At 45.2% G+C, this 12260-nt stretch overlaps 6 protein-coding genes across 6 annotated transcripts; 5 read left to right on the top strand and 1 right to left on the bottom strand.

The window, feature by feature from the left end:
- Positions 1–1216: 1216 nt before the first annotated feature.
- TbgDal_XI3120 (hypothetical protein, unlikely) lies at positions 1217–1591 on the bottom strand (the record flags this gene model as incomplete). Its single annotated transcript, XM_011781157.1, has 1 exon — positions 1217–1591. One exon carries the CDS (start codon positions 1589–1591, stop codon positions 1217–1219), a length of 375 nt encoding a protein of 124 aa, XP_011779459.1.
- A 1291-nt stretch (positions 1592–2882) lies between these two features.
- TbgDal_XI3110 (hypothetical protein, conserved) lies at positions 2883–3683 on the top strand (the record flags this gene model as incomplete). The annotated part of the gene is made up of 1 exon (XM_011781156.1): positions 2883–3683. The coding sequence occupies one exon, from the start codon at positions 2883–2885 to the stop codon at positions 3681–3683; it is 801 nt and encodes a 266-aa protein (XP_011779458.1).
- Positions 3684–4590: 907 nt separating this feature from the next.
- TbgDal_XI3100 (hypothetical protein, conserved) lies at positions 4591–5406 on the top strand (the record flags this gene model as incomplete). The annotated part of the gene is made up of 1 exon (XM_011781155.1): positions 4591–5406. The coding sequence occupies one exon, from the start codon at positions 4591–4593 to the stop codon at positions 5404–5406; it is 816 nt and encodes a 271-aa protein (XP_011779457.1).
- A 490-nt stretch (positions 5407–5896) lies between these two features.
- On the top strand, positions 5897–8026 carry TbgDal_XI3090 (hypothetical protein, conserved; the record flags this gene model as incomplete). Its single annotated transcript, XM_011781154.1, has 1 exon — positions 5897–8026. One exon carries the CDS (start codon positions 5897–5899, stop codon positions 8024–8026), a length of 2130 nt encoding a protein of 709 aa, XP_011779456.1.
- A 722-nt stretch (positions 8027–8748) lies between these two features.
- On the top strand, positions 8749–10734 carry TbgDal_XI3080 (hypothetical protein, conserved; the record flags this gene model as incomplete). Its single annotated transcript, XM_011781153.1, has 1 exon — positions 8749–10734. One exon carries the CDS (start codon positions 8749–8751, stop codon positions 10732–10734), a length of 1986 nt encoding a protein of 661 aa, XP_011779455.1.
- A 675-nt stretch (positions 10735–11409) lies between these two features.
- TbgDal_XI3070 (hypothetical protein, conserved) lies at positions 11410–12222 on the top strand (the record flags this gene model as incomplete). Its single annotated transcript, XM_011781152.1, has 1 exon — positions 11410–12222. The coding sequence occupies one exon, from the start codon at positions 11410–11412 to the stop codon at positions 12220–12222; it is 813 nt and encodes a 270-aa protein (XP_011779454.1).
- Positions 12223–12260: the final 38 nt, after the last annotated feature.

Genomic DNA, 12260 nt, shown 5'->3' with positions numbered 1-12260 from the left:
TGAGTTGCAGAGGAATGCGGGCAGCTTCTGCGTATGTGTTTGCTTGAGAAGGAGCGTTTATTTAAGTGGTTCTTGCCATTTTTTTTGTTTGTTTGTTCTTTTTTTTTTTGTTACGGCTGTGACCGGTGAAGTAAAGTATGAAGAAAAAGTAAATGAAGTAAATAGGTGAGTTAACGAATGAATAAATGACATAGAGTTTTTTTCTTTTAACTTTCCCCCCCGTTAAATAGTATTTGTATAAGTAAACCTTATGAATAAGTGGTGATAAGTTAGTTGTGACATGTTTTCTTTTTTTTTTTTCCACCCCCCCTTTTTTTTTTTGTAACCGTTGTTGTATTTTATTTTTCCGATCACCTCATATTCACCAATGCTCATTGCCTTTTTCCACAACATTTCATGCGCGTGTTTGGCTGGCACTACTGATGTGGTGTTTTTCTTTTTTTCTTTTTTTGTTTTTTTGTACTTTTTTTTTGTTTTGATGAATTCTTTTCCTTTTCATTTTGTTTTTGTTTTAAATATTTCATTAAGTTTGGTTAATTCGAAAGAAAAAAAAATCTTTTTGTTTAAAATATGTTGGACAACTCTCTTTTTTGTTTTTTTTTCTCTTTGAGTACCAAACTAACTAATGAAAAAAAAATCAATAAAGTAAACAATCAACAAAGTGTGTGTGAAAGAAATAAAACAGAAAGAAGTGAAGGGAATGAGAAATAAACGACTCTCCACTCATTTAATGAGTATAAAAATGATTATGTTTTTTGGTACCTTTACTTTAGGGAAGTGTTAGGAAAGTAACGAAAAGAATTTCCTTTTTTTTTAAAAAAAAAGAGGAAAATGTGTGATTAGAGCAAGCAAGGCAATACAACAGGGCAGAATGTGTTTGTATTTGGGTATTTAAGATGGAAACATCGGGAATAAATGAATAAACGAATCGATAAACGACACTGTTTCATTATCAGAATATTCGTTTTCTTTCTTTTCAGCTTTTTGTTTTTTTTGTTTGTTTGAACGTTGTCAATCGCTCTTTAATACAATGAACTGTTATTTGTGTTTCTTGTTTTTTCTCTTTTTCTTTTTCATTTATTAATGCTCAAATACGCGTGCGCATGCTTATTTATGCGCATTCTGTCCCCCTTCTCCTCCTCCTCCTTCTTCTTCTTCAGATTATTATTATTATTCTTATTGTTTATTGTTTTGCTTTACTCCTTTATGACGAAGTTCAGGTTTGGTTTCTTTGTGTTTCAATGCAATACCCGACCCTGTGAGGATTTATATTAGATGAAGAAATACAATATATGTATTTATACATATATTTGTCTGTCTGTCTGTCTGTATATATAAATATATATATATATGTGTGTCTATTGGTTGAGGAAGAAAATGAAAAGTGCAAATCAGAATTATTAAAAAAAAACAGATGAGAAAAAAACTGTAGAAGTCTGGGGAATAGTGACGGTAAAGAAGGAATAAGAAAAGAAAAAAGGAAATTATAGAGTAAATGCGGGGGGGGGGAGGGGGAATTTGAAGGAAGAGCTTCGGGAATGAACACAAACACATAATCTGAAAACGGTGTTTGAGTATTAACTGCCTTCATTTGATTGTGCTCTCCGTTTTTTTCTTTGTGTCTTTTCTTCTTCTTTTTTTTTTTTTTTCCTCTTTCCCCCTCCCATTTTATTTTTTTCTTTTTGCTTCTATTTCTACACTTTCTACCTATGTATTCGAAGGTACTTGTGTGTTGTTATGTATTTTCCTTTACCGCAGTCCACATGTTTTGTTAATTTTTCTTCTTCTTACTTTTTCTCTCCCCCGTTTTTTAAATTATCATTATTACCCTTATCACTTTTACCATTCATATTATTACTATTATTTTTATTTTTATTTGAAATATTGTGATAATATGAATGGTAAAAAAAGAAGAATTTCATAAAAATGCGCGTTTGGTGTTGTTTTCTTTTTTTTTTTTACTTGTTCGGTATGTTGACTCTCAACATCTTTGACGTAGTGCAGTAGTTTATTTATTATTGTTATTATTATTATTATTTATTGTACTGACTACCGCACTTGCCATAAATTCTTTTTTCCTTTTTTTCCCCCTTCGCTCACCGTTTCTTTATTTTTACCCTCTTACTTTACCTCAGTACTTTTTTAAAAAAAAAAAAAATGCCTTCGTTTACTCTTCTTCCTTCCCATCTTTTACATGAAAGAAACATTATATTTGAGAGCAGGCCAACACCATGAGAAATTAGCAAGGAAAAAAAAGTCAAACTATTTAATCACCCACTTTTCAAATTGTTTTTTAAAAAAAAAAACAGGGGAACTCCCCTTGGCTGCACGACATGTTGACACGCGTGATGATTACACACGATGTCTTCTTGTGTATTTTGTAATTGTGCGCTTTTCCCTTCCTTATCTCATCCTCTGTTTACTGGTGCCTATGGGTTTATACTTATCCAGTGTTCCCTACCGCTGATTGCAGTAAATTCTCTGTCAATATTTGTTTTGTTTTATCTCCACACTACTACTTATAACACATTATTTATTTATTTATTTATTGTAAGGTAGTACAGCAACTTCTTTGTTGCTTTTTCCCCTTTACTGCGGATACGAGAGGTGAAAGCAACGGAAGTGCGCGTGCGTGTCTGAAGGGAGGAAGGTGGGGAGGCGAAACCGTGCGGCACTGCGGTAACTCTAACTTCCTCCATACGGCCACATCTTTAAACGAATACGAAGCAAGAGAAAAGGGGGTGGGTGGGAGGGAAAGGAGAAAAGTAAAAAAAAAAGAAAATAAGAAAAGAAAGAACATCGCGGAGGTTAGTCGCCCCTACCTGGAAAACACAAGGTCAGGAACTGTAACGCCTGGTGCCGCTTTGTGATATATTTTATTAATGGTGCTCCGCTGTGCTGCTCTTACTGTTTCTTCCTTCCGCTATGGGCACCGACGAATGATATCTGACAGTTTAGTTATTTTGTCAAAACATAAAACAGAGGATTCACGTGCGGCAGCCACTTTGTGGGGTGATGTGACGACAAATACCGCCACACGTCCTTTAGTAAGCGTTGAGGATATGTTTGTGGATGTGGGCTCGGGGTGGCCCGCTTGGCACAGTACTGATGAGCACAAAAATAATATGAATCATTACCGTTATGATAGTGTTGATATTAAGGTTGACAGCGGTTTTACCTCTTCTGATGAGAACAGTAGCGGAACTGTGATGGAATCGGAACCCACGGATGTTATGAGCGGCACTTTAATTGGTTGCAGCAGTCAAAGCGGCGGTGGTGAGGTTAGTCTCGTAAGTATCTTTGCTGCATCTGGTGACGGGTTTAGCGACGTCGGAAGGGATGAGGAAGATGTTGTTGGTGTTGATATTGATTATGATAGCAAGAGGGAAGTTGAATATGACAATGAAACCTCTGGCTATGATGATTACGAAGATGCCTCGGGTATATCTGCTGACGATGTCGATGAGGATACGGGACTTCTGGATGAACTTCCCCGCGCTGCGCGTGACTCCGCTTCTCCAGCCCTTTTTTTTGGCACATCTTCAGCGACGCGAAAGGCTAACGGGAAAGTGGGAGGAGTTCCGCCAGTTTTTGATGACGCAGCGGCGGAGGGTGTTGAGTTGGAGACCGTTGGTGATGCGATGCCCTCGCCTCAAAGGTTGCAACATTACCCTTCACGGTAAAGACAAAAGAAGGGGTTTCGAGTCTTGTTGTGCCTGTGAATAACAGCCACACACACACACACACATACCATTCACATATGCGTTCGTTCGGTTGCTTTTCCAAAAAAAAAAAGAAAATGTGTTATAGCGGTTGGTGTATATTGTTATTTTCTTGTGAATTCGGGTAGTGTAATTACAGGATCGGCACACATGATGGAGGTGGACGCTGAGGCACCATGCGACACCCTCTCCAGTGCAAATTTGCGCGAACTTGCATTTTGTAGGAGCATCATGTATTTTTACCTACCATCACTCGCAATACGTCTGCCCGTGCTTCTGCTTTTGTTTTTCTCTGGATGCTACGTACAGTGTGTTCCTTTTGTTTTTTCTTCTTGTATGTGTTTTGCAGTGCTGTATATTCGGTATATAAAACATAATGTCGGTCTCCGTGATTAACTTTCGCCACCACTTTCTTCATTGCTCTCTTTTTTTTCTTTTTTTTTGTTGTCGCTCTATGTTCATTAACTGGGTAACTGTTTACCTACCTTCCTTGTGAGTTGTTGCCGCTCCCGCAATTGGCAGACTGGCGGCGCGGAAGAGAAGAGTTGAAGCGTGAAAGTTGGTGATCGGGCCCCAGAAAGATTTTTTGAATCAATAAGTCAGTTGGAGCCCTTTCGTTTGCGGTGGCAGCCAGTGTTTGAAATAACAACAACAACAACAGGGAAGAAAATTCAGATATTGGCCGTATTGTTAGCGCCGTGTGAACAGCCGAGATCACTGCAGGAAGAGCAAAAAACCCACAGAACCTCAGGTAACTTTAAAAAGCGTGTGCGCTTTTGGCTCCATCCTTTGAGAGCAGGTGCTTGGTGCCTCTGTAGCTGGGAGAAACTCTGGTGTGTGTGTGTGTGTGTTTTTTTTTTTTTTGGGAATGAGCCCCGTTAAAGCTTTCTGGCATCGCAAGTGTCCACTGCGATGCGCTTCTAGCGCAACATTTCGCTTACCTCTTTCGCGTGTGAAACTGGGAGGAAGGGGACTTTCGGATGGTTCCAACACCCTGTCAAATATTTCGTCCGCCTCCTGCTCCTTTTCTGGCGCCCTTTTTGTGGCTGTGCGTTTTGTGCAGTTTGAGCAAACATCTGCCACACTGCGTGGTATCAATACACGCAAGCGGGCTACAGCTGCCCCATGGATAACTAAGAGCACGAAAGACTACATGAGTGAAGTGAATGGCCACGTCGCTTCAGTAAATCCAGTAAAGGATAAACTACAGAGGGAATCGAAGGCACGACGAGACCGATTCACACAAGTTGCGGAAGAAACCGACCGCATTTTTGATACCGAAATGGACCGCTTTCGGTATGATGACGCGCGGCGGTGGAGGAAAGGGATTGATTTCTTTAAACGTCAAGGTATTGCCTTCACCCTGTTTTACGTCAGTGCATACTTGGGTTGTTTGTTTGGATTGTATATTGGATTTGCGACAGGATTCTTCAAGAAAGAGGCTGCTTACGAATATATGTACTTCTTCCTTGGTGGTTATGTTGAAAAGGAGTGGTTCTACAGCCGCGTAGAAGCATGGGGAACTTACATAAACTTTGGGTTTGCCTTCGTTATCAATGAAATGCTTGAATTCATTCGTTTACCGTTTATGATATACACCTTCTACACGTTTAGACCTTACCTAACACGGGTAAATAGACGTGTGAAGCCGTCGATCTTCCGCTGGAATGCTGCGGAGTCGTGATTTCTATCGCAAGAGTGTGATTTCAGAAGACACGATGCAATTGATGTTGGTTCTTTGGATATTGTTTGATTCTTGTTCGTGTTCAACCTGTATTTTCTTTTTTCGAGAATTGTTACCGTTTCCCCTTGTGTCCCCTCCCTTAGTGCTTGGTGCGGCCCCACCAGAGGAGGTTGCTTCATTTTTGTATTCCGCTGTGTGCTGCAGTTTTGTACTCGGTTAACCTTTTATTGCGCAAACGAAACTATTCCCCCTTGCCCTTTTTTCCTTTGTTTTCCTGTTTTTTTTTTTTCGCTGTAGGAAAGTTGTTAGAAACTTCTTTTTCTTTTTCTGTGGTTCATCACTTTCTCATCAACGGTGGGACGAGAAAACGCGTCGGTGGGGCCCACAAGAGGTTGCGCTATAAGAAATATAGCGTGTGCAGGCGTGTTGCCCCTTCAACGTACTTTATTTTTCACTTATTCCTGCGTACCATAAAGTCGCTACCTCTTACATGTACTACCGAACGCAGCAGAAACCAGCGTCGGTGTTGGGTGCAAATGGTTTCACGGCGGAAGTGGGAGGGCGTGACCGCGTGCGGTATTTTAGACCACCTGTGGAGGTCGCTGGTGTACCAATGCGATACTCGGGTATAGATACCGTTCGCTTTAGTGCAACTGCACCAACTACCCCGAATCTGCCTCGTACATTTGCGGAAACTCGGTTTGACCGCCCCACCTCGATGGCAGCGGGATTAGTTGGCCCACCTCATCACCTGCCGTCGCTTCCGCGTCGTGCCGGAGCGGCTGCACCACATCCTGTGAAGGCTAAATCGGTAAAGCTTCCACCACAACGTACAAAACGTGTAGAAAAACTGGCTAGCACCATCGGAACCGATGGGAAGTGTGACGCCGCCATGCAGACGGTCTTCCGGGAGAATGAAGCCCAGACGTTACCATATACCCCTAATTATTACATTCCCGAAGGAGGTGACCCCAATCCTCAGGTGCTTGGACTCATGGAGTTACACTGGAATGAAGGCCTACCGGCGGGGAAGGAGGAGGTAGAGCTCATCCAGCGGCTCCGTCGCAGGCGTGCAGTGGAAGCGTCTTTGTTGGACGAAACGAGTAAAGAAGCAAAGATGGAAAACTTCTGTAAGTTGTATGACTTGGAGGTCAAGGAGAGGGAAGAGCGAGAACAACATTTTGAAAATTTGAGGAAACGGCGTCTTGATCAAATTCACGAAGCACTTCAGGAGAGGGAAAGAGCGCGGGATGAGTTAAACCGTCAACGGTTGGAGAAAGTGAAAGAACAGCGCTTGGCCAATTTACAGCGGGTCATTGAGCAAATGGAGTCAAAGCGCGTTGGGATGGGACGTAAAGCGCTTGCTGAGCAGGCTTCAAAGGCGCCTGCTGCCGCTGGCCGCGGCTTGTACGCGGTGGATCCCATTGAAACGTTCAAGCGGAAACCCGATCTCATCCAAACCTATGCTAGAAGAGGTACCGGTGCCGTGGAACCGCAATTATGCACCAACAACGGCGGTGGTTCCGCTTCTGCGTCACCTCGGAGAGACCGGTCTCGGAAGCCACTGAGAAATTACAGGCAGTATGATATTCAGCCCGCAATGCTGAAGTATGAGGGCGGTATCGCAGAATTAGAGGCAAATAAGATACCTAAGATTCAGCAAATTGCCCCTAATGCTTTTGCTGCACCAGAGAACCACGCTATAAACTCACTGCCGTCGTTGTACCAGCGCCGGGAGGCCACACGTGTGGTGGAGGCTCTGGAATATGTTCATGCGAAAATTCACAAAAGTGATACTCCTGCGGAGACTATTCGTGTGCTTGAGCTGTACCGTGCCACTCCACGACCACAGCGGCCTGATACCCCAACGTTGGAATTGGAGGGTGACGTCAATGAGGCTGTGGAGGAAAGCTGCACACTTCTTCAACGCCTTCTTCGGGGTCGTGCCGTGCAGAACGACTTCTTCGATGGAAAGGAGCGCTGCCGTGGTCTCATTGAGGAGCTTCAAGCCGCGTCGAATGCCAAATACGCCGAACGCAGTGCTGAAGAGAAGCAGGCGGAAGCGGAAGAAAAGATGCGTGAGGCTATAGCTGACAGTATAGGAAATGAGGCTCAGGGTGACATCATATGCGACACACTTGACTACCTGTTCCATGAGATGACACGGCAGCAAGATCTTCTTGCATTGGAGGCGTTGCGGCACGAAGCAGAAGCTGTCCGTGCCGAGCGTGAGGCCAGAGAGGCTGAGTTGCGTGCACAGGAGCGTATTCTACACGACAAAGAGGCTGTGCAGTACGCCGCTTATGTTCGTGCCATCGAAGATATTGTTGAGTGTTACTCTCATGACCTCTATACCACAGTGGCTGAGGAGTGTGCGATGGAAGAAGCCATTGAAGCAGAGTGTCAGCGCTTAGAGCAACTGCCCCCACCAACAAGCAACATATTGAGCGACCCAGAAGTGGCAGAGAACCTCGTGTGCGATGTTCTAGACAACTTTGTGTTGCCTGCTGTCATCGATATGGTGCGAATGAAGCCAGAAGAACTAGACCGAAAGGCCCCGGCGGCAGCGGCCGCTGGCTTTAGGCAACGGTCTCCAAATGAAAAAAAGACGAAAGAGTGAGCAGCATCAGAAACAAATGTTTGTCGAACATGCGTTGGTGAGGTGAAGCGAGGGACTTGCCAGTGGTGGGGAATGCAGCAGTGGCCTCATTCCATTTGTTTGAGGGAAGTGTGTATGTTTGTTTGTTTTTTTACTGGTTATGTATGATGTAAAAGGAGATATATTAGATGGAAGAAAGTGGGATTCTAGCAACCTATAGAGTGGAGAAGCAGCGATTAGGTATTGGTTATCAACTGACAGCGCGAGGGGCGAGGGAAGGACTACTTGCGCATTGGAGAATACTGCAGCAACCAATCACTTGGATGCAGGTAGGGGAAACAATAAGCGCTGTGAAGTGTGCGCACTCACTGCATAATAATTAGATATGCATTTCTGCGAATGTATTTGTACCGTTTTGGGCTAATTTCTCCCTGCTTCTGTTCGCGTGAGAAACGCATGGCACTCCTTCTTTTCCCCATATTTCCAGTCACAAAGCATGATGGAAGCACATGCTTTAATGTTAAATTTCTTTTTTTTTTTTGGCACTGGATGCTCTAACCTGTTACTGCTCAAGTTTTCTCTCAATTTACGCACCTGTTTGTGTTCGCTTAAGTGTATATCTCCCATTGCAGACGCGAGTGCGCAAGTGGATCGAGCTTTTTTTCTCCTTTAAAAAACTCTTTTTTTAAAAAAAATTTTCAAGTGCATAAACGTAGTGTTAGGTAGCCAGTTAAACATCATCTATGCTAGCAGGAAAGATTAGCGGAACTCATTCTTGCAGCGGGGAGATGCCTCTCAGGCGGCCGCGTTGTGTTTCAGGTGGTAGGCGGGCCCATCAGACGGCAGGAGGTGCTGTCGAGGAGTACTGGGGGTCAATATCACGGATGCATGGAGATGCGTTGGCAGTCAACTGCTCCCTCAGCAGTGCGAATCAAGGTGGAGAGCGGTCTCCATCTCCAACAATCCCATGCACCGACTCCTCAACATTTGGCACCTCATCGTCGTCAATGTCGACACCGCGGGTACAATCGGGTGTATTGGAGAATTTACCTATCCCCGCCCGTATTGTGCGGTCACTTGGTCACGGGAACAATGGGCAAGTGTTCTTGGCACATATGATGCCCAATAACGGCCATGAACATGATGGTGAGGAGGGCGGAACGGCTTCTCATGCTGCAGAACAATTACAGGATTCCTCCAACGACTGCTGCGTCCCTCAGGGGCATTTGGGTGGTGCCAGGGAAACAGTGGCGCCAATTCCCATCGCAGTGAAATTAATGAACTCACTATCAAAACATGTGCAGCGCGAAGTGTCCTGTCTCGAGTACCTTCATTCGTGCCGTGAGTGTTGGAAGGGTGATCTTGTAGCCGCAGATGTTGAGGGCGACATCAGCGACCCCAAGTGCGAGTCATCCACATGCAGAGAATCACCGTTGTTGTCTAACACGTGTCTTTCCCCACCCCCTTGCCCGAAACTCTTCTTTGTTAAACAAGTAGAAGGTCATGTCGCTATTGGACTGGAACTTCTTGGACTCGACCTATTTGACTTTACGGGTGACTTCATTTTATATGAGGGTGAACTGTGCTTAGTGGGAATTGAGATGCTAAGAACACTTAGTGCTCTTCACAAAAGGGGATTAGTACACCGAAGCGTAAAGCCAGAGAATTTCTGTTGGAATGAAACTGAACTTCAAGTCGCCAACGATTGTAGCGGACTTGTTAATGCAAATGATCACAAAGACAAAGCACCTTCACACTGTTGTCCCCCTGTTTTCATGTTTAAGATGGTTGACTTTGGACGTGGGACGATTGACGCGAGCGACTCTACAGAAGCTACCCTTTATGAGCGACCATATGGCGGTTGGTGGCATAGCTTGAATGGTTTCCTGGGTAAGCCAATGGGACAGAAGGATGATTTGATGGGCATTGCTCATACCGTGGGTTATCTCCTTGACGACTACAGAAATTATCACGAGGAAGCGAGTCGTTCCTCTTCGTCCCAACAAGAAGACTCTTCGGACCCTTCAAGCACAGAGAGTACTCAGAGCTGTGGTACAGTGTCTCCAAACCGTACTCTTAGTCGTCCACGCGAGACTCCGATAGGAAGTCAAGTTGTGGTCCACTCTTTCCAGCGTGGGATCGCTGTTAAGAGGGGGCGGGAGGATGGGGCGTCACCTGGCTTCGAGGCAAATGACTTATGCAACGACGCAGAAAGGCCAGGTTCAACGTCAAGAAGCAGCAGTGGCGGCCGTACCGGAAGCCCACCCCACTCATATTCCTCATGGCGGCACTTTCTGGGGGATAGGATCGCACGCGCTTATGATGAAGTGAAGGAGCGCTACAAGCAGCGAGTGGCTCCCCGTGGAGCAGAGCCCTCCTATTGCTCCATAAAGGAGCCAGGAGCCGAATCACAGAGGGAACTGTTGATGGAGGAAGAGCGCAACCGCCGACGTGCGTGGATTGTGCGCGGAGTGGAGGAGGACTTTATGCCTAGTCTTCTCCCAGACAACTACTATCCACCTAATATGCCACAGTGGTGGGTGGACTGGTACGGTCAGTGCAACAGATGCTGTAGTGATGCATCTGTAACGGCGGAAGTTATGGCTGAGGTGATGATGGATGGGCTTCGCCAGCGGATTGAGGCGCACGGTGCCACAGTGGAGAGTGTGCGTCACAACGTGGTTAATGCGTATTTCTCCACGAAGAAGAGGAGTGATCGAGTAAAATAGGCCGGACTGGGAACGCGGTGGTTACGTGCGTTTGTTTCGAAACGCGTGCGGGGCGTACTGTTCAGTTAGCAGGTGAGATAACACGGTAACGGAGGGGGAACAGCGGGAGCTGCTCCCCTTAATTTGCCCTCTATTCTTCCCCCATTTCCCTGTGACTCAGCTGAGTACTGCGGTGAGGGATGACGGCGGGTGAAGGCAGCGGCGTCGACGGGCGTATCACCCCTTTTTGCCATTTAATTCTAATATGTTTTCGCGTCCGTTTGTATCTCCATGGATGCTTCTGCTACCCTCATACTGCTTTTCTCTGACCCTCTCCGACAGCTTTTCGTGACAAAGTTGATCCTTAACTTCCTTTTTAGGAAATGACTATGCTAGGTTTATTTGAAATTTACCACACCACTTTTTCCCTGCCATGTTCCTGCTGCTGTTCTGTTGTCCGCACTGTTTTTATTCTGTTTTTTTTTTTGGGGGGGGGGTGTCGCACGTTGTGGATAAACAAACACAAGTTATAACAAGCGTGCGAAGAAGTGCATTACAAACTAAGCGCTCGAACTCAGAGAAAGGCAGGTGGTATAAGGACTAAAAAGAAGCGCCGAAAAGGTAAAAAAGAATTTGGATAGCTGAGTAAAAGCCCACTCTGGAGAGTTACAGGTATAAGAAAACTAGTGGCAGGTCATGTTTTCTCGGCGCCGTAAGGTCGCTGTCGTGGCGGAACGCCCGTCGCTTACGTGGCACTTAATGCGCGAGGAGTACCACCCCATATTCGTGACCGACTCCAGCGAACGGATTGAGTATTGGTACAACAAACTTGCAACACAGTATCAGCGTGAAAACTTTCGCCGCATCTGCAAAGAGATCTCGCAACAGGACCCTGAGCGGGGGCTCCCCGAGATGAGTGCACTATATTCACTTCAGTACTGTATCTGCGAAGCAGACTCAATGATTAGACATTACGGCTTCATGTTTTCTGTTCTCGGAAAGAAACTAGCCCGTCTCTGGATCATGCATGATGCCTCGCATCGCGACAAGAATACCTTTACTGAATTATTTACGGGGTTGCAAACGGATTTCATTCCCAAGTCAGTGATGAAAACCGACTTTCAGCCACCTGAGCAGGGGGACTACGAGGGCATTGATCGTAGTCACTTCCTCAGTTCTATTGACTGGTTTAACCCTGAGTCCAAACGAAATCTTCCACGAGTGGATATCCAAAAGTTTGGTAACAAAATTGCTTCAACGCGAGCAAGCCTGCCTGTGAAAAAGCCGAAGAATCAATTTGACGGCGTTTCTCCGCTGGCAGTACTTGGTTACACGGGCGATTTGGATACGGAGATAGAGAAGTTGCGAGAGAAACAGCAGAAGAGCGAAGAGGCCGAGCGTTACTACGTGGAGGACGGATGTACGGTATATGTGGCGGGTCGGAAAGAAAACCGACGAGCCGCAACACTATCAAAGAATAGAGTTATAGCAACTTTTTATGGTGACTGATGAGTAGGTGAGATTTGGGACAGAGAACACAAGAGGAA

The sequence above is a fragment of the Trypanosoma brucei genome, chromosome 11 (assembly GCF_000210295.1).
Source record: "Trypanosoma brucei gambiense DAL972 chromosome 11, complete sequence".
NCBI classification, from domain to species: Eukaryota; Euglenozoa; class Kinetoplastea; order Trypanosomatida; family Trypanosomatidae; genus Trypanosoma; species Trypanosoma brucei.
The sequence above is the reverse complement of the archived record's forward strand: the minus strand, read 5'-3'. Positions and strand labels throughout refer to the sequence as shown.